Here is a 19,721-nt window from a genome sequence, read left to right as displayed (position 1 = left end):
CCCCCTGACTTTGAGATATAATTACTGGGTGGGTGTAACCCAATCAGACCAGACCTTTAAAAGCAGAGAGTTCTTCCCAGCTGGTAGCAGAAAGGGAAATCAGAGAGATTCAAAGCATGAGGTTTGAATGCGATTTGGCTGACTTCGAAGGTGGAGCTACATGACACATGACAAGGAATGCCGGAAGCTTCTAGAAACTGACAGTGCTTCCTGGCTAACAGCCAGCAAGGAAATGGGGACCTCAGACCTATAATTGCAAGGAACTGGCTTCTGTCGGTTCTAAACTCAACATCCTGGATGAGTTTAGATATAGATTCTTGCCCAGATCCTCTCTATAAGAGGTCACCTTGATTTCAGCCTTGTGAGACCCTAAGCAGAGAGCCCAGGTAAGCCCACCTGGACTTCTGATCTACAGAACTGAGGATAATAAATGGGTATTGTTTTAACCTGCTGAATGTGTGGTAGTTGTTACACAACGATAGAAAACTAATTCACAGGGTTTTGAGATAAGAGTGATACGATCTGATTATATTTTAAACAGATGTCTGCACACAACGACCCACAGGGTAAATCCATGCCACTGCCTGTTTTTGTGTGGCCATCAGCTAAGAATGGTTTTTACAGATAAATATTTGGAGTCGATTTGATGATTGGGAACATTGGCTTTGAACTCCAGTTTAGCAAAATGGTATCCATTTTTTAAAAAATTTTTTCATTCTTCTCATGAGTAGACCTGTGTTACAAAAAAATTGTACTCAATTATTATACCTTGAATTTGGTCAGTAAATGATTTTTACAAGCGTGTTTTTTCTTTTGTTGTATAAGCACCTATGTAATAGCCTCGATTTTACCTTTTGGCCCAAGCAGGCTAAATATTTACTCTCTGGTTTTCTAGAGAAAGTTTGCTGATCCTTGTTTTTTTTGTTTGTTTGTTTGCGGTACGCGGGCCTCTCACTGTTGTGACCTCTCCCGTTGCGGAGCACAGGCTCCAGACGCGCAGGCTTAGCGGCCATGGCTCACGGGCCCAGCCGCTCCGTGGCATGTGGGATCTTCCCGGACTGGGGCACGAACCCGTGTCCCCTGCATCGGCAGGCGGACTCTCAACCACTGCACCACCAAGGAAGTCCCCCGGTCCCTGTTTTAAAGGATTGCTCTGACCACTGTGTTGAGTATAGTAGGAGTAAGAGTGGAAATAAAGAGAATTGTTGGAAGGCTGTTGCTTTAATCCAGGTGAGAGAGGGGAGGTGATAGTAATTTGGGCCAGGGTGGTAGTAGTGGGGATGATGAGAAGTGGTTGGATTCTGATGGTGTACGAGATAAATTGATATAGCTTACTAACAGCAAAAAGGAGTATCAGTAAGAATCCAAATTTGAAGTTTTGGAGCACTGAAAGGAATATAAATCAAAGAAGAGAATTTGTCTGATTGTTTAATGTTGGAGTTCCTCAAGACTCCAGCCTAGGCTCTTTCTTAGTCACTCTCTATTCTCAACCGGTTCAGCCTCATTCACACCCATGACATCAATTACCTCCTATATGCCAATTACCCTTAAAATTATATCTCCAGCCCTCACTTCTTCTCTGAGACACGAATGTCTAAATCCAGATGACTACTTAAAGCCTCAAAGATACTTAAAATTCAACATATCCAAAACCAAACTCACAATCTTGTCTTCGAAATTAGATTACCTTCCAGTGGTGTCTATCTTAATGAACTGCACTGCCTTATTTCAGTTCCTAAAACTAGAAACCTGTGAACCATTTATATATATGTGTGTGTGTGTGTGTGTGTGTGTATATATATATACATATATATATGTATGTATATGTATGTATATTTATTTATTTATGGCTGAGTTGGGTCTTCATTGTGTGCAGGCTTTCTCTAGTTACAGCAGGTGGGGGCTACTCCTCATTGCAGTGCATGGGTTTCTTATTGAGGTGGCTCCTCTTGTTGCAGAACATGGGCTCTAGGTGCGTGGGCTTCAGTAGTTGTGGCTCGCGGGCTCTAGAGTGCAGGCTCAGTAGTTGTGGTGCACAAGCTTGGTTGCTCTGTGGCATGTGGGATCTTCCCGGAGCAGGACTGAAACCCGTGTCCCCTGCATTGGCAGGCGGATTCTTAACCACTGCGCCACCAGGGAAGTCCCCCATTTTATATTTTAAAATAACTCATGATCATTCCCCCTTTTTACTTCAGATCATCATGATCCCTTAGTGAATTACACCACCATCCATCCAGTTGCTGCCCAGAAACCTAGGAGTCATGCCTGATTCTTCCTTCTTCCTCATATCCCGTATTAAATCCATTGCCCAATTTTGTCCATTTTAGGACTGTGAATGCTGAATTTCTTTCAAATTTAGCAAATAGGACTTCTGCTTCTGGATAGGATATAATAGGTCACAACAGGCAGTACTTTTGAAACTAAAAAATACTGATACGACAATAATCATATTTTTAAAGACACCAGAGAGCAACAAGGACCAGAGGACTAAAATTCCAGAGAGGGAAGACTCCCTCCTAGGCGTTCGCTAGCCATGGTCTTTCCTGGGGGTAATTGAAGGCTGAGGATCAGGCTGGCCCCAAGCACAGGGACTGTCCTGGGGGAAACTGAAACCAGCAGACCTTTTGGCGGTCATTTGGGGCTGATGTGATGGATTGGAAACTACAAGATGGCCAAACTCAAGGCCCAAATTTAAAGTCTGTTTGCCTCATGGGATGTTTACTGAGTTCTCAGGAAGTGCAGGAGGCCTACCAAAAAGGCAGAATACAATCTCCCGCAATCTTGCAATGCTGAGGAGCAAAATCCCCCTAGTGGAAAGGGGCCTGCAACAAACACACATACAATCTTCCTATCAAGACATTTGCTGGATTTTGAACCTCTGGTATGGTAAGTTAAAAATCCTAGCTCAAAACATCCTGAGACCAAAACTTTCAGGCATGAGAAGACAGAGACCTCCAGTCTCTCAACCAAAAGCTCAGGAGGTCCACACCCAAGAATAGGAAGAAACCAGAGGAGTACTGAGTTTTAATAAAACTGTAGACCAATGCTGATCAAATTCAGCTCTTGATAAAGGTAGGCCAGCCCCTCATCCTATCTGCCTAGCAGGGGAAAGGGGGCACTTTCATGGTGGAAGGTGTTGTGTTGCTTCATTGTGTCTTCCATACATAATGTGTCAGGAACACAAAATTACTAAACTGCGGAGGGACATTAAAATGACCCATAATGAAGAGAAAAAATGAACATTAGAAATAGATTGACTGATGTTTACATACAGGAGTTTGTAGACCAGGTCTTTTAAATAACTGATTAACATGTTGAAGAAACTAGAGGAAAAGGTGGACAAGGTGGATGAAAAGATAGATTCCAACAGAGAATTGGAATCTATAAAAAATAATAAATTTCAGTACCTAAAGTAGTCAAAAATCATAGACACAGAAAGTAAAATGGTGGTTGCCAGGGGCTGAGGGCCGGGGAGAATGGAGGGTTATTGTTTAATGAGTATGGAGTTTCAGTTTTACAAGATGAAAAGAGTTATGGAAATAGATGTTGATGATGGTTGTATAACATTATGGATGTATATAATACCACTGAACTATATACTTTAAGATGGTTGAGATGGAGGCTTCCCTGGTGACGCAGTGGTTGAGAGTCCGCCTGCCGATGCAGGGGACACGGGTTCGTGCCCCGGTCCGGGAAGATCCCACATGCCGCGGAGCGGCTAGCCCCGTGAGCCATGGCCGCTGAGCCTGCACGTCTGGAGCCTGTGCTCCGCAACGGGAGAGGCCACAACAGTGAGAGGCCCGCGTACCGCAAAAAAAAAAAAAAAAAAGACATTGCAGTCTGACCACTGCCTATCTCTCTGGCTTCCTCTCTCACCACACTCACCTTTCAGACATATGGGCCTTCTTTTAGTTCTTGATGTGCGCTATGCTGCTTCTTGTCACATGGTCTTTTCTTAGGGTATTTCTTTTGCCTGAAATGCTTTTCCTATGCACTCCACCATGCCCTTACTAATTTCTCATCCTTCAGGCTCAGCCACATCTTCCTTAGGAAAGCCTTCCCTGAGTCCCTGCTGGGTCATCTTCATTTTTTATGCATTTACAACACTGCATACCTTTCCTTTTTATATTTGTGTAATCATTTGATTAATGTCTATCTTTACTACTAGACTATAAACTCCATGAAGGCAAGAACCATGTCTGTATTTGTTTGTCTTTCTGCAGACAAGAGTAGTGTAGTGTCAAAAAAACAGGTACTCAATAAATATTGATTGAGTGATAGTTTGGTAAAGCTTTTAGTTCAGTGGCTGGCACATATTAATACTCAGCATGACACGTGAATGAGAGCCTTATATATACACATAAACACATAACCTTTCAAGTTCAAGGTTTTCATATTTATCTTTGTGCCAGCAGCTATTACCGTGTCTGGCACATAGAGGCACTCCGATTTTGGTTGAATGAAATAATTCAACCTTGAGCCTTGCCAGTTCAGGTACTAGGTACAATTAGGGTTATACTTTTTTTTTCTTTGGCTTGTTGTTTTTCTTTTTTATTAATGTTAGTAAGATACAAGTACATTCTCATCGCAAAAGATTTATACAATATTTAATAAAGTAAAACATGAAATTTCCCCCTTAGCCTTCTCATTCTCTTTCAGAGATTACCACAAGTTATTAGAACTTTCTGTTTCTTTTTTATGTATTCTCGTACATTTGTACATAAATGTGCACGTATCTTTTTCTCCTCTATTATATTATGTGCTTTGTTCTTCGAGGGTTTTTGCAACATCACACCTTAATCTTTTTAGCAACCAAATGAGATTGCTAGTATATTATTGCCACAACTTACTTATTTGTTTCCCTATTGATGGGCAGTTATGTTCTTTCCAGGTGGTTGTTTTTGTTTTTTTACTGTCACAAACAATGCTGCAATGAACAACTTTTATATATGTTGTACATATGTTTAGAATTTAAGATAGATTCTTAGAAGATGATTTGTTGCATCAGTGGTTATGAGCAATTTAAATTTAATAAATACTTCCAAATTGTCTTCCAAGAAGGCTTTACCCACTTACCATGAACGTTAGAAAAAAGTCTTTTTTTTTTTTCGCCGCACTGCACCACATGAGGGATCTTAGTTCCCCCACCAGGGGTCGAACCTGTGCCCCCTACGGTAGAAGCACGGAGTCTTTTTTTTTAAATAAATTTATATATATATATTTATTTATTTTTGGCTGCACTGGGTCTTCATTGCTGTGCACGGGCTTTCTCTAGTTGCAGCGAGCGGGGGCTACTCTTCATTGTGGTGTGCGGGCTTCTAATTGCGGTGGCTTCTCTTGTTGTGGAGCACAGGCTCTAGGCATGCAGGCTTCAGTAGTTGTGGCACATGAGCTCAGTAGTTGTGGCTCACGGGTTCTAGAGCACAGGCTCAGTAGTTGTGGCGCATGGGTTTAGTTGCTTCGTGGCATGTGGGATCTTCCCAGACCAGGGCTCGAACCCGTGTCTCCTGCATTGGCAGGCGGATTCTTAACCAGTGCGCCACCAGGGAAGTCCCATGAAGCACGGCGTCTTAGCCACTGGACTGCCAGTGGGACAGGGAAGTCCCAGAAGGCAACAGTCTTTAATTTTGGCAAGCTTAAGGACAAAATAATCTTGTTTTAATTTGCATTCTAGTGAAGTAATGCACCATTTCTAATATTACTCATTAATATTTGTTCTGTGAGTTTTTGTTTGTGTCCTTTGCCCATTTCTCTAGCGGGTTGTCTATCTTTCTCTTAATAATTTTTAAGGGGTCTTCATGAATCTGACTATATATTTCTTTGCTATTATATATGCTACTAATTTTTCTCCTAGTCTGTTATTTATCTATTTTTATTTTACTTATTGTGTCTCATTATATATAAATTGCATGCATGTATTTTAACTTTTTTACAGCCGTTTCTGTCTTTTTCTTTTATGGTTTCTGGGTTATGTGTCTTAGGATAGTCTACTCTTCCCCAAGATTATAAAAATATTCTTTATTTTCTTCTAACTTTTTTGGTAGTTTTGTCTTTTAGTTTTAGCTCTCTAATCCATCTGGAATTTATTTTTGTGTGTGATGTGAAGGAATATTCTAAGTTTTATTCCAGATAGTTTTCCCACGTCATTTATTGAATAGTCCATCCTTTCCTCAGTGCTTCAAAATGCCACATTTATTAAATTCCCACTTATCTATAAATGAGTTTCTAGACTCTACGTCCGTGCCAAAACCAAAGAGTTTTAATTACTGTGACTTTATAGTATCATACTAGAATTTTTTCAGTTTCAAGTGACAGAAACCCAGCTCAAATTAGGAAATCTATAGGCTATGGAAACTAGGATGTGCAAAGGCAGATCTATTTTTAAGCTGAGTTGTATCCAGGAGCTCAGAAGATGTCATCAGACTCTATCTCTTCATCTGTCAGGCAGACTCTCTCCACCTGGTGGGCAGTATAACCATTGGTAACCTTGAGCGCATGCTGATAATAGCTTAATAACCACAAGAAAAGAGGTCATCTTTCCTAAGAGTTTTGGCAGAAAAGGTCTGGGTTGGACTCTGACCAACCTAACTTTGATGGCATGCACACCCCTTCAACCAAAGATGTGGGCTCCTCTGATTGGCCAGGCCTGTAACACATGCCCAGCGGTCTTGCAAAATTGGGGTCAATCCTACTTCAACCACAAGGAATGGTTTCGCCCCTGAGATTTTGTTACCAGACGTGGTGAGAAGGAGCAGTTGAAAGCAGGGAAGTCTGGTACAAATGTGGCTTTGCTATCTGTTAAGCCAAGTTCCCACACACATATACACAGTCATTATTCTTTTTCAAGAATATCTTGGCTATTTTGTGTACATTTCCCCCATGTGAACTTCGGAATTGACTGTCAAGTTCAATAAAAAGTGTTGTTGGGTTTTTGATTGGGAATTTATAGATTCATTTAGGGAGACTTGACACCTTTACAATATTAAATTCCTCATTCACGTAAAGGGTATGTCTTGCCACTTGTTTAGGGCTTCTTTTATGTCCTGAAATAAAGTTTTATCATTTTCTTTATATAGGTCTTGCACATTTCCTCTTAGATTTATTCTACTTCTTACAAGGTTTTTGTTGTTCTTGTGAATAAGACTTTTTCCCCCAATTACATTCTCTGACTGATGATCAGTGGTATAAATATAAGCTAGGAATCATCTTATAATAGGCCACCTCACTGTACGTTCACATTATTTCATCATTTTTTATGCCAATCCACTTAGAATTTTTAGTAAGTATATCTGCAAACAGCAATCCTCCTTTCAAATATTTGTACCTCTTCTTTTACTTTTTAATTATAGCATTATTTAGACCTCTGGTGCAATGTTGAATAGTAACAGGCATTTAGGACATTGCTATAGGTTTATAGTATATACCCTTTATCAGTTTAAGGAAGTTGCACTATATTGTATCATAAATAAGTGTTGAATTTTATCAGTCCTTTTTTTTGATATATTTTGGGAGGAATGATCATTTTCTTATTCCACTTTAATCTGTTAAGGCAGAATTGACATCAGTAGATTTACTGAAGCTGAACTGTTTTGGAGAATAACTCTGGTTATCATCTAACATTTTTTTTAACACAGGGGTAGATTCAATTTGCTGAGGTTATTTTTAGGATTTTTATATCTATGTTCTTAAATGGTATTAGACTATATATTTGTGTGTGTGTGCTCTATTCATCAGCTCTTGGTATCAGGGTTATGATAGCCTCATAGTATGAACTGGAGAGCTTCCCATATTTCTCTATGCTCTGAAATAATTTATATAATGTAGGGATTATTTGATTCTTTAAAGCTGGTAGAAAAATCCTGTAAAACTATGTAGACCTGGTACCTTATTTATTTATTTATTTTTGTGGTACGCGGGCCTCTCACTGCTGTGGCCTCTCCCGTTGCGGAACACAGGCTCCGGATGCGCAGGGCCAGCGGCCATGGCTCACGGGCCCAGCCGCTCCGCAGCATGTGCGACCCTCCCGGACCGGGGCACGAACCCGTGTCCCCTGAATCGGCAGGCGGACTCTCAACCACTGCGCCACCAGGGAAGCCCCCCTTATTTTTTTAAATATTTATTTATATATTATTTATTTATTTATTTGGGCTGCACCAGGTCTTAGTTGTGGCATGCAAACTCTTAGTTCCATCATGCATGCGGGATCTAGTTCCCTGACCAGGGATCGAACCCGGGCCCCCCTGCATTAGGAGCACAGAGTCTTACCCACTGTGGACCACCAGGGAAGTCCCTAGACCTGGTACCTTATTACATGGAAATATTTTCCTTTTTTAGTTTATTTTTTATCAGAATAATATGCATGTAGTATAAGAAGTCAAATAGTACTTCAAAACTTATAAAGAAAAACAGCAACTCTCGCTTACTCTTCCCCATTTCTATTCTGCAAAGACAGATATTTAAAGTCATTCTGTTTCTTCCAGCATTTAATCTCGTATTACTAAACAGTATGCTAATATTGCTATTTTTGAATTTTTAGTTTTAGATGCCAAATCTAGCTCTCTTACCCCCAACTCATATGTATATACTTTGCTTTTCCCTCATTGTATCATCATAACTATATTATAATTTATAATATATAACCAGTAGAATATGATACTGGTTAAACCAGTTTTCAATGTGTATATCCTTATGTGTATGTAAATATCATATGAACCACAAAGTATACTTTGAATTACATTTCCTTTCTTGTACAACTCTTATTTTCCCTGAAGTAAATAATTGCCTCTATTTTTATTTGTTCTGTGTATCTCTTACTACTTCATCCCCAAACTTCTCTACTTAACAAGTTAGTTCCAAAGAGCTGTTTGTAAAACTATTCAATCATAATCTAAAATGACCAAAAAAGATTTAAATTTCTAATCTCCATATGTTTGCCCAGTAAATGAAAGTATGAATTGGGCCTTTAAAGCTTAAAGCCAGGCATACACTCTTCTTTCTTGCCATTTACAGTCTTTGAGAAGTGTTTTCCCAAATTAGATGCGTTTTGTCAATATCAAAGACCTTTTGAGACACGTGGACCTCTCCCATTGATAATCTACAGTGTCCTAGGGAATCCTTAACAGACTCACTATCGGCACTCACTGCCTTCCTATTTGTTTTGATTTTACACTGATTCAAATGGAATACTTTGTTTTGCCAGAAATCAAGGAAATGCTCAAAGACTAACGGATTTAAGTAAAAAAAAGAACATAGGAGCCAGTCTGAAGAGGTTTCCATTGGCCAAATTTAGGACAATCTGAGCATCAAAAAGTATAATGATGATAATGGTTTATAAGAATGAATTTTTTTAAGTCCATGGTGATACTCAAAAAATACATAAATAAGTAAAAGAAGAAAAGGGGGAAACATTTGTCTTTACAGAAGAATGCTAATTAATAAGTTTAGAAATAATGATAGAATTAGAAAATCACCATTTTGTAACTCCCAGTGTAATAAGGGATTCTGGCAATAATCGTCAAAGGATGCTCAAAACATTAGAAGAAAGATCACTGGGAAACAGGTTATTCACATGGTCTCAAAGTATGGCCCCATAGATTACTTATTAACGTTACTTATTACAAGGGGAAAGTTATCTTTATATTAGAGAAATCCAGCAGTCACCACTTTAACCAGGTGACCAACCAACATCACCAGTAGTGATGGGACTGCCTGACATGTGTCTCCTGGTTTGAAACAACAAGAAGTATACAGATTTAACGATGGACTAATATTCTTGACAAAAATTGTTTGACCTGAATCTAATCATGAGGAAACAATGAGACAAAACCAGAATGTGTAACGTTTTCCTGGACTTGAGTCTTCAAAAAAACTTAATCATGAAAAACAAAAAAAATTATGGGACTGTCTCAAAAGAAACTAATGAGAAATAACTAAATGCAATACGTTAGAACCTTGATCTGACATCAGGTTGGGGTAAGAGAAAGAAAGAGAAAGAAAAAAAAAAGAAAGAAAGAAAGAAAAGACATTTTAGAAATAATGGAGAAATTTTAAATGATATTTGAATTAGTGTTATTTTTTTTAATTTAATTTAATTTATTTATTTGGTTACATCGGGTCTTCGTTGCTGCACGTGGACTTTCTCTAGTTGCATCAAGCAGGGGCTACTCTTTGTTGCAGTGCTCGGGCTTCTCACTGCATTGGTTTCTCTTGTTACGGAGCTCAGGCTTTAGGCGCGTGGGCTCCAGTAGTTTTGGCACGTGGGCTCAGTAGTTGTGGCTCGCAGGCTCTAGAGCTCAGGCTCAGTAGTTGTGGCGCACAGGCTTAGTTGCTCTGCTGCATGTGGGATCTTCCTGGACCAGGGATCGAACCTGTGTCCCCTGCCTTGGCAGACGGATTCTCAACCACTGTGCCACCAGGGAAGTCCCTAGTGTTAATTTTTTAGGCATGATAATGATATTGTGATATCAAGATATAGGAGAATGTCCTTATTCTTAGCAGAGGCATGCTGAAATATTTAGAGGTGAACTTGAATGATGAGTGTACTTACTTTCAGGAAAAAAAAATGTGTATGTGTGAATGTGTGCAAGTTATTAAGCTACAGTTTCTCAGCTCTGATCTTCTGTACTCTCTGCTGGGGCTGGGACTTTCTGCTTTGCCAATTGACCTTATAAGAGGCTTTACCTCTCTAGGGCTCTAGAAAGAGAAGGCACGGCTAGAAGAAGGAACTTGGTTCTTTCTATCTGCTTCCTAGTTAGACTCTACATGCCAAAGAATGAAGTCGGACCTTTACCTTACACCATATGCAAAAGCTAACTCAAAATAACTCAAAGACCTAAACTTAAGAGCTAAAACCGTAAAACTCTTAGAAGAAAACATAAGCCAAAGGCTTGTGACACTGGATTTGGCATCTTTTTCTTGGCTATGACACCAAAGGCACAGGCAACAAAAGAAAAAAGTAGGCAAATCAGACTTCATGAGAAGTAAAATATTTAGTGCATCAAGTGACAATATCAACAGAGTTAAACAGGCAACATACAGAATGGGAGAAAATATTGCAAATCATACATCTGCTAAGGGATTAATATCCAGACCATATAAAGAACTCCTAAGATTCAACGACAACAGCAAAAAACCCAGTTTAAAAATGGGCAAAGAGCCCCCACTCACCGCAACTAGAGAAAGCCCGTGGGCAGCAACAAAGACCCAACACAGCCCAAACTAAATAAGTAAATTTTTTTTAAAAATGGGCAAAGGACTTGCATAGATATTTCTTCGAAGAAGATAAGCATGTGAAATAAGCATATGAAAAGATGCTCTTAACATCACTAATCATTAGGGAGATGCAAATCAGACTACAACAAGATACCTTATTATCCTCATACTCATTAGATGGCTACTATCCAAAACAATAAAACAGAAAATAACAAGTGTTGGTGAGGATGTGGAGAAATTGGAGCCCTTGTGCATTGTTGGTGGGAATGTAAAATGGTACAGCCACTATGAAAAACAGTATGGCAGTTCCTCAAATAATTAGAAATAGAATTACTGGGACTTCCCTGGTGGCGCAGTGGTTGAGAATCCGTCTGTCAAGGCAGGGGACAGAAGTTCGAGCCCTGGTCCAGGAAGATCCCACATGCCGTGGAGCAACTAAGCCTGTGTGCCACAACTACTGAGCCTGAGCTCTAGAGCCCGTGAGCCACAACTACTGAGCCTGCGTGCAGCAACTACTGAAGCCTGCAAGCCTGAAGCCCATGCTCTGCAACAAGAGAAGCCACCGCAATGAGAAGCCCGCGCACCAGAATGAAGAGTAGCCCCTGCTCGCTGCAACCAGAGAAAGCCCGCCTGCAGCAACGAAGACCCAATGCTGCCAAAAATTTAATTAATTAATTAATTTTTTAAAAAGACAAGTAAGGCACCAACTTAGGAAAAAAAAGAATTACTATATAATCCAGCGATCCTACTTCTGGGTTTATACCCAAAAGAATTGAAAACGGGACTTGAACAGATTTATTTGCACACCAATGTTCAGAGCAGTATTCATAATAGCCAAGAGTGAAAATAGCCCAAATGTCCATTAACAGATGAATGGATAAACTGTGATATATACATATGATGGAATATTACTCAGCTATAAAAAGGAATGAACCTGGGAAACATTATGTTAAGTGAAAGAAGCCAGACATAAAAGGATGAATACTTTACCACTCCACTTCCATGGAGTACCTAGAGCAGACAAACTCATAGAAACAGAGTGAGATAGAGGCCATCAGGGGCTGGGGAGAGGGAGGAATAGAGAGTTACCATTTAATGAGGGCACAGTTCTAGTTTGGGCTGGTGAAAAAGTTCTGGAAATGGATAGCGGTGACAATCACACAATATTGTGAATGTACTTAATGCCACTGAACTATATACTTTAGTTAAAATGACAAGTTTTTAAATATTTTAGCACAATAAAAAAATTAATTAGAAAACTGTTCCATCTCACTTCCACAAATTTTTTATCATAACATTCCAGAAGAAAATTTGAAATACTAAAAAAAGAAAGCTTTTCAAAACTTTAATTACTGAGTTAAACCTGGTCCTAGAAGAATGAATTATTGCAGCTTAGTTCTTAATTACACTGAAGAGCAATTACAAACACATTGAGTTTGTCATCATTTTGGATTAAGATTAAAGAATATCCATTGTTAGGCAAGAAGAATTTCGCCATTATTACTGTTCACCACAGCTTCTTTGTTTGAATAGGGTTTTCAGGTTTAACCTAATTTAAAACAACATAAAAACAAACAGAACAAAGAATAGGATCTGTGTTGTACCAGATATTCGTGGGGTATTGTCCTCATATTTTCTGGACTGGAATAAATTTTGAACAGGCAAGCACACCTTCTGAATTAAATAAAATCTTTCCTTATTTTTCTTTTTGTGTTATTTATTTTGATATTTTTTTCTGTATTGTGTTTAAATATTAATAAAATATTTGATATTAACTTAAGGATCAATAGTGTTTTGTGAAATTTCCACATATATACATACACAGATGCAGCTTACTGAATCACAATGTGAAAGGTATTTCTTTTTTGTTGTCGTTGTTGTTGTTCCATTACTGCCTTTTTTGTTTTTAATTTTTTAATTTTGGCTGCGTTGGATCTTTGTTGCTGTGCGCGGGCTTTCTCTGTTTGCCGCGAGCCGGGGCTACTCTTCGTTGTGGCGCGCCGGTTTCTCATCGCGGTGGCTTCTCTTGTTGCCTGAGCATGGGCTCTAGGTGCGTGGGCTTCAGTAGTTGTGGCGCACGGGCTTAGTTGCTCTGCGGCCTGTGGGATCTTCCCAGACCAGGGCTCGAACCCGTGTCCCCTGCATTGGCAGGTGGATTCTTAACCACTGCGCCACCAGGGAAGCCCATGAAAGGTATTTCTTCTTGTGGGTCTTTGTAAACAAAAATTTGAAAAACACTTTTCTAAACATTCTGCAGTTTTGTCTTTGATTTCCCCTTTGACCCAGGAGTTGCTTAAGAGAATTTTTAGTTCCCATGTTATTCATATTTTGCTTCATTGCATTGTATAGTCAAAGAGTATAGTCTAGGTTATTCTATACCATTTCTTTTTATTGGAATAAAGTTGTATGTTTGTGTATTTATACATTAGAGAATTCATATACTTGTTTTTAAAAACTTTGCAGGTTGAAATAACTTCAGATTTACTTGCAAAAATAGGATAAAGAATTGTTGTGCAATGCCCTTCTTTCAGATTCCCCAAATGTTAACATTTCACTACATTTACTTTATGATTCATCCTGTCTCTTCCTCTTCTTCCTTCTCCTCCTCTTCCTCCTCCTCCTTCCCTCCCCCTCCTCCTTCCCTCTGCCTTCCCTTCCCCCCCCATTGTCTCTCCCTCCCCCTTCTCTCCCTCCCTCCCCTCTGTCATCCATTCACTCAGGTATTTTCAACAAAGTTTAGGTGGCAAGTATACCTCGGTGCAAAGACTTGTGTATTATGTCCTTCTCCACACCCAAGCTTCTATATAATGCATTATCCAAGGAATGGTTTATTGGCCAGTAACTGAATAAAAAACTTATATTCTGTCCTAATAGAAATTCCAGTCCCTATGTCTCTGAGACCAAAGATTTTTCCCCCCAGTCACATTACATAACACATCCAACCTCTTTTGTCCCAGTATTTTGTAGGCATTCACTCCTGTTTCAAGTGCAATGGTTAGGAGTTTTCCTAGAAATAACAAATTTGTGCTTTTTTGTTGTTGTGGTTGTTCTTTCTTCATGAAGACCGGAGGATGAGATGTTTTTAAAAAGGCTTTCTAGAGGTTACCTTGTTGGAAAGGACCCCAACGCTCCCCTTTTCTACAGAGAAGAAGGAAACAAAAAATTTCAGAAGAAGGATTATATGGGAGCCACAGTGCTGTACTCTAAGGTAAGATGACCGGGCCACCCCCCCACCCCCGGCACAGCTCAGCAGGAAGGGCTGTCTCAGCAATTTACCAATGCATATTTCTTCAAAAGATAGAACCGTTACTGCTGAATTGTGAATTGTGTAGCCACTAGTAGCTTTGCCTATTAATTTTGGATTGGATTTGAAAAAGAAAACTGGCACAACTCAGCTTTTGGTCATATTCTGAAACAAAGGATAGTTTGTATTATACGTCCTGAATTCCATCAAGAAACTTCGATTCTCATATTCCTTCAGACACAGTGTAGCAAGTCTTGTTGGATGCCTTGGCCTCCCTCCTCCATGTCTGTCAGCTCTTACTGAATTGTGTGCCTTTTTTGTCTGAATAACCGATGAGGCTGTTGGTGTGATAGTCCCAATTTAGAGAACAGCTGGATTTTTGGTTGGCCACCATGTTAGCTTATAGCCAGTATGACTTAGGTAAAGTTAGGAAGGAAAATAAGTTCAATTGCCACAGCCCAGTTGAACTGCATTTTGAAGGCTGTCAACAAATATTTAAAATTACTACACTAACCATCAGTGAACTAGATTTCAAGGAGGAATAGTGGCTTTTAACAATCTGTTGCTCTTGTCCTGCTTCCAGAGTAGAAACTGGAATAAGATCCCTGAGAGATTTCCTTCCATAATTTTTTAGAGATAAATATGGGTTTAAAGCAAGAATATATCAACCTCTTAAACCAGGTCTGTGAACCCTGTATCTTGAAAGAATGAGTGTGAATTTGAAGAGTGTACCCCCTACTCTGCATCTTTAACAGGCCTATGCTTAAAGTTTGGAATTAGTTTTCCAAAAACCATCAGACCTACAACAGCATCTTCTAAAATTGATAAAAGCCCTGCTTTGTAATGCTGCATAATGTAAGCATTAGTGATTGCTGAAGAACTAAAATCCATTAGATGTAATGATCACTGATAAATGGCTTAATAGTAGTTCTCTTTCAGAGCTAATCTTTCTTCAGCTGTATGCATGTGTGTCAGAAATGTGAGCACAGGGGAAGCTGTTCAAGGAAAATAAACTAAAAAGTGAAATCAGACAAAAAAATTGAACCTTCCTATTTCATGAAACTAGTATTTTGTTGATTGTGGTACTTTGCAGTTTTCCATAGAGCTGCTATTTTCTTTCTTTTTTAAAATAATATTTGTTGTTTTTGGCTGATTGTAAATGTAATATATGCTTACTTGGAAAATATAGAGAAGCATAAAAAGTAAGAAAAAATCCCATAACCAGTGATAAGCACTGTTAACATTTTTGCTTATATCCAGCCAGCCACTTTTTCCTCTGAAAATATGTTTTTCTTGTACAAAGTGGTGATAATACTGTACTTACTGTTTTTTTTTTGTAACCTGCTTTTTTTCCCCTCAACAATTTATTGTGACTGTTTTCTCATGTTATTAAATTTTCCACTAAAACATGATTTTTTATAGCTGGCTTGGTGTTCCATTACAGAGGACTATACTTGATTTAACACCTAGTGTTGGCAGAGTGTTTGGTATCATAAAGCTGCAAGGAGCATCTTTCTATGTAAATATTTGTACACACCTGACTATTTCCTAAGGATAAATTCCTAGAAGGGCAATTGCTTGGTCAACTGAATGTTTTTTTTTTTTTTAAGGCCTTTGCCCCTTGTTGCTGAATCATTCTCCAGGAAAAAACTAGTTACATCCCTTCTAGCAGAGTATGGGAATGTTCATTTCTCTATATCCTAAGCAATATCGGTTATTTGGTATTATTAACATTATTTTATCTTTTTATTTTGGAATAGGAAATGTGTTTACATAGTTAGAATTTTTAAGATGCAAGAGTATAGAGTGCAGTCTGCTTCCTCTGTCCCCCAGCCACTCGTTTCCCATCCCCAGAAGCTAGCACTGTTAAAGCTGTCTTTCCAGAGGTACTCCAGCGTATATAAATAAATACAAATAATCTCCCACTCCTCCACACACATACTCTTTTTATATAAATAGCATTCTATACACACTTTTTCCACTTATATTTTTTCCACTTATATTTTTTTTTCCACTTATATTCTGTTATATGGATATAATAGTAATTTATTTAATTAGAGTCCTTTAGATCACTATTTACCTTTTTTCCTATCTTTTGTTACTTCAGACAATTCTGTGATGAGAAACTTTGCATGTATGTTATTTTGCACATATCTATAGGATGAAGGATTATATCTGTAGGATAAATTCCTAGAAGAGGAATTGCTGGGTCAATGGAGATATAGATATATGTATTAAGAGATATATATTGCTCAATTGCCTCCGTAATTGTGAGACCAATTTACACTCCCACTAGCAGTGTATGAGAATGACCATTATCCCACTCCTATGCCAACTCAGTATGCTATCAGTTTTACTTCTTTGCGAATCTCATAAGTAAAAAATGGCATCTCAGTAGTTTTAATTTGCATTTTGCTGATTATGAATGAGGTTGAGCATCTTTTCATTTGTTTAAGAGCCATTTATATTTCCCATTAGAATTGTTCATATCATTTGCTTATTTTCCTACTGAATTATTGGTTGCCATCGTATTGATCTGTAGGAACTGTTCATAAAGTAAAGAAATGAGCCCTTTGCCTGTAATAGGAGTTGCAGATATTTTTTCCAGTTCAGCATTTGTCTTTTGATATTGCTTTTATTGGTTTTTTGCTACAAATTTTTATTTTTATGTGGTCAAATTCATTAACCTTTTATGACTTCTGGGTTTTGTGTCATAATTAGAAAGGTATTTCTGACTCCAACATCACTTTAGATTATATAGTTTCTTCTGGTGCTCTTATAGTTTCAATTTTTATATTAAGATTTTGATCCATTTGTTATTTATCCTAATGAAAGTTTTATTATCATATATCGAGACCCAACTTTATTTTTCCTCAGTGGCTACTTGTCCCAATACTTTTATTGAATAATCCCTATCTTTTCTCCAGTGATTGGAGATGCCACCTTTATTTTTACTTTTTAAAATTCTTTTTGGCTGTGTTTGGGTCTTCGTTGCTACACCCGGGCTTTCTCTAGCTGCAGCAAGCGGGGGCTACTGTTCTGTGGGTGCACAGGCTTCTCATTGCGGTGGCTTCTCTTGTTCCAGAGCACGTGCTCTAGGCATGCGGGCTTCAGTAGTTGTGGCTCGTGGGCTCTAGAGCGCAGGCTCAGTAGTTGTGGCGCACGGGCTTAGTTACTCCGCAGCATGTGGGATCTTCCCGGACCAGGGCTCAAACCTGTGTCACCTGCATTGGCACGCGGATTCTTAACCACTGCGCCACCAGGGAAGTCCCACCTTTATGATTATTATTAATCCTTGCCAATTTGGTGGTAGAAAAAAGTAGCCCTTTTCTGCTTTCATTTTCATGTATTTGACTATCTGTGTATGAATTGTTTCCCACGTATCATTCGTGTTTCTTCATTTGTGAATTCCTGTTTGTTCCACTCACACTTCGTTATGTGCCGGATTATGCTCCTCAGTTTTCAGTTACCTTTAGTGCGTTTGTGGCTGAAGCCGTGTCTGAAGCTGCTGTCTTCGAAGTGCTTTACCTATTTATTTCCTCACTTGATCTTCACACCTCTGCTCTAAGGTAGTTAAAAATGAAGCAGGTGAAGCACAAAGAGATCCAGTAACTTACCCAATTTCATACAGTCTTTAGTAGCAGAGCCCCTATTATCTGGAAAAAAAAAAAAATCTCTAAAGATGCTAGTTTCCATGTATACCTTTAACCGGTTCATTGTTCTGCAGGGAGTATCGCATTCAAGGCCCAACTCTGAGGACATTTCACTGTGTTACGCCAATCGCTCTGCAGCCCTCTTCCACCTGGGTCAGTATGAGGTGAGTATCAGGATGCCTGGTGTGATTGGAGAGGATCTGCAGGGGGGTTCCTTGGAAGATTAGACCTTCATCCCTGCTTCTACATTAGAAAGCTAAAATTGGAACTGGTTGAATTGGAAGCAAATTGATACTTCCCGAACTTGTTCTTTCTCCGGATTCACTTCACCTGTCTCAGGTGATTACATGGGGTAGTGTGGGTTGGTAGAAAAGAGACATGCACATTCCCCAGGGCCGTGGACTCACTCTATCCAGTGGGTCAGCAATGCTCAGTGTCAAGATCAGCTATGAGATACGTTGCTAATAATACTTCAGGTTCCAAGTGTTCGCAAACTATTTACTTGTTCAGGGTTTTTTTTTTAATAAGTAGATGAGCATGTTCAAGAATATCCCTGCAATAATAAGTCTCACCCTCAATATAAATTTTGAGTGGGAAAGTAAAAGTTGCACTGAAATGCCTGTTGAGTGGGGGACTTCAGATGAGTGGCTTCCTCCTTATCCCCAAATTGAGGTCTAAGGACAAACTCTAAAATGCCACTTGGGCACATCCATTTTGGAATTCTACAAAAACTTAAAGTATACCCTAGAGTTAAGAACTATTTGAGTCACCGCAAGTTCACACTTAAGCCCTTTGGACTAAGAGAGAAGAGCAAGAATCTAAGTCCAGGCCCTAAGCAAGAAAGGCCTGGGCTACTATAGACAGCAGTGGGAAGACCTTGTGAAACATTTAGCCCTTTATAACTTCCCTATATTGTTACTTCTTACAATAATGATTCCCATGTATTGAGCACATACTGTGTTCCAGGCATCTTTTTAACACTTTAGATATATTACCTTATTTTCATTTTTATTTCTATCCTGTGAGGTATTATTATCCCTGTTTTTCAGATGAGAAAACTAAGACACTGAGAAATTAATTCAATTGCACAAGGTCATACAGCTAGCAAGAGGCAGAGTCCGTACCGGGATGCCCTCTTAATGATCATACTATGCTTCTTCTATCTGTAAGACTTTTTTCCTTAGAATCAGAAATATTTAATGACAGTTAAACATAATATCTTCAGCATCTGTTTCTAATCATTCAATTAAAAGATCACAGTAGGGCTTCCCTGGTGGCGCAGTGGTTGAGAGTACGCCTGCCGATGCAGGGGACATGGGTTCGTGCCCCAGTCCGGGAAGATCCCACATGCCGCGGAGTGGCTGGGCCCGTGAGCCATGGCCACTGAGCCTGCGCGTCCGGAGCCTGTGCTCTGCAACGGGAGAGGCCACAACAGTGAGAGGCCCACGTACCGCAAAAAAAAAAATGATCACAGTAGAATATGATTTAAAGAAATAAGCACATGATTGTAGTTGTTCCATTTTTAATAATCCTTAACTTGTAGATTTTTGTTAAGACTTTCAAGTGGACATTTAAGAGTAGGGACCAAGGGTCATTTTGGGATTTTCTTTCTG

At 39.1% G+C, this 19,721-nt stretch overlaps 1 protein-coding gene across 5 annotated transcripts in view; it reads left to right on the top strand.

Moving 5' to 3' along the window:
• Positions 1 to 19,721, top strand: part of SMYD4 (SET and MYND domain containing 4) — a 47,000-nt gene that overhangs the window by 3,052 nt on the left and 24,227 nt on the right. For 3 of the 5 annotated variants that reach the window (XM_049701456.1, XM_004267237.4, XM_033423265.2), the window contains 2 exons: positions 14,275 to 14,419; positions 18,183 to 18,272. In XM_049701456.1, coding sequence (XP_049557413.1) covers positions 14,275 to 14,419; positions 18,183 to 18,272 — 235 coding nt within the window. Of the gene's footprint in view, positions 1 to 1,083; positions 1,231 to 14,274; positions 14,420 to 15,955; positions 15,975 to 18,182; positions 18,273 to 19,721 lie in introns of those variants that run through there. The other 2 variants (XM_033423266.2, XM_033423267.2) reach the window with 2 other exon arrangements.

Source organism: Orcinus orca, chromosome 19 (assembly GCF_937001465.1).
Source record: "Orcinus orca chromosome 19, mOrcOrc1.1, whole genome shotgun sequence".
NCBI classification, from domain to species: Eukaryota; Metazoa; Chordata; class Mammalia; order Artiodactyla; family Delphinidae; genus Orcinus; species Orcinus orca.
This window is presented reverse-complemented; position numbering and strand designations above follow the sequence as displayed.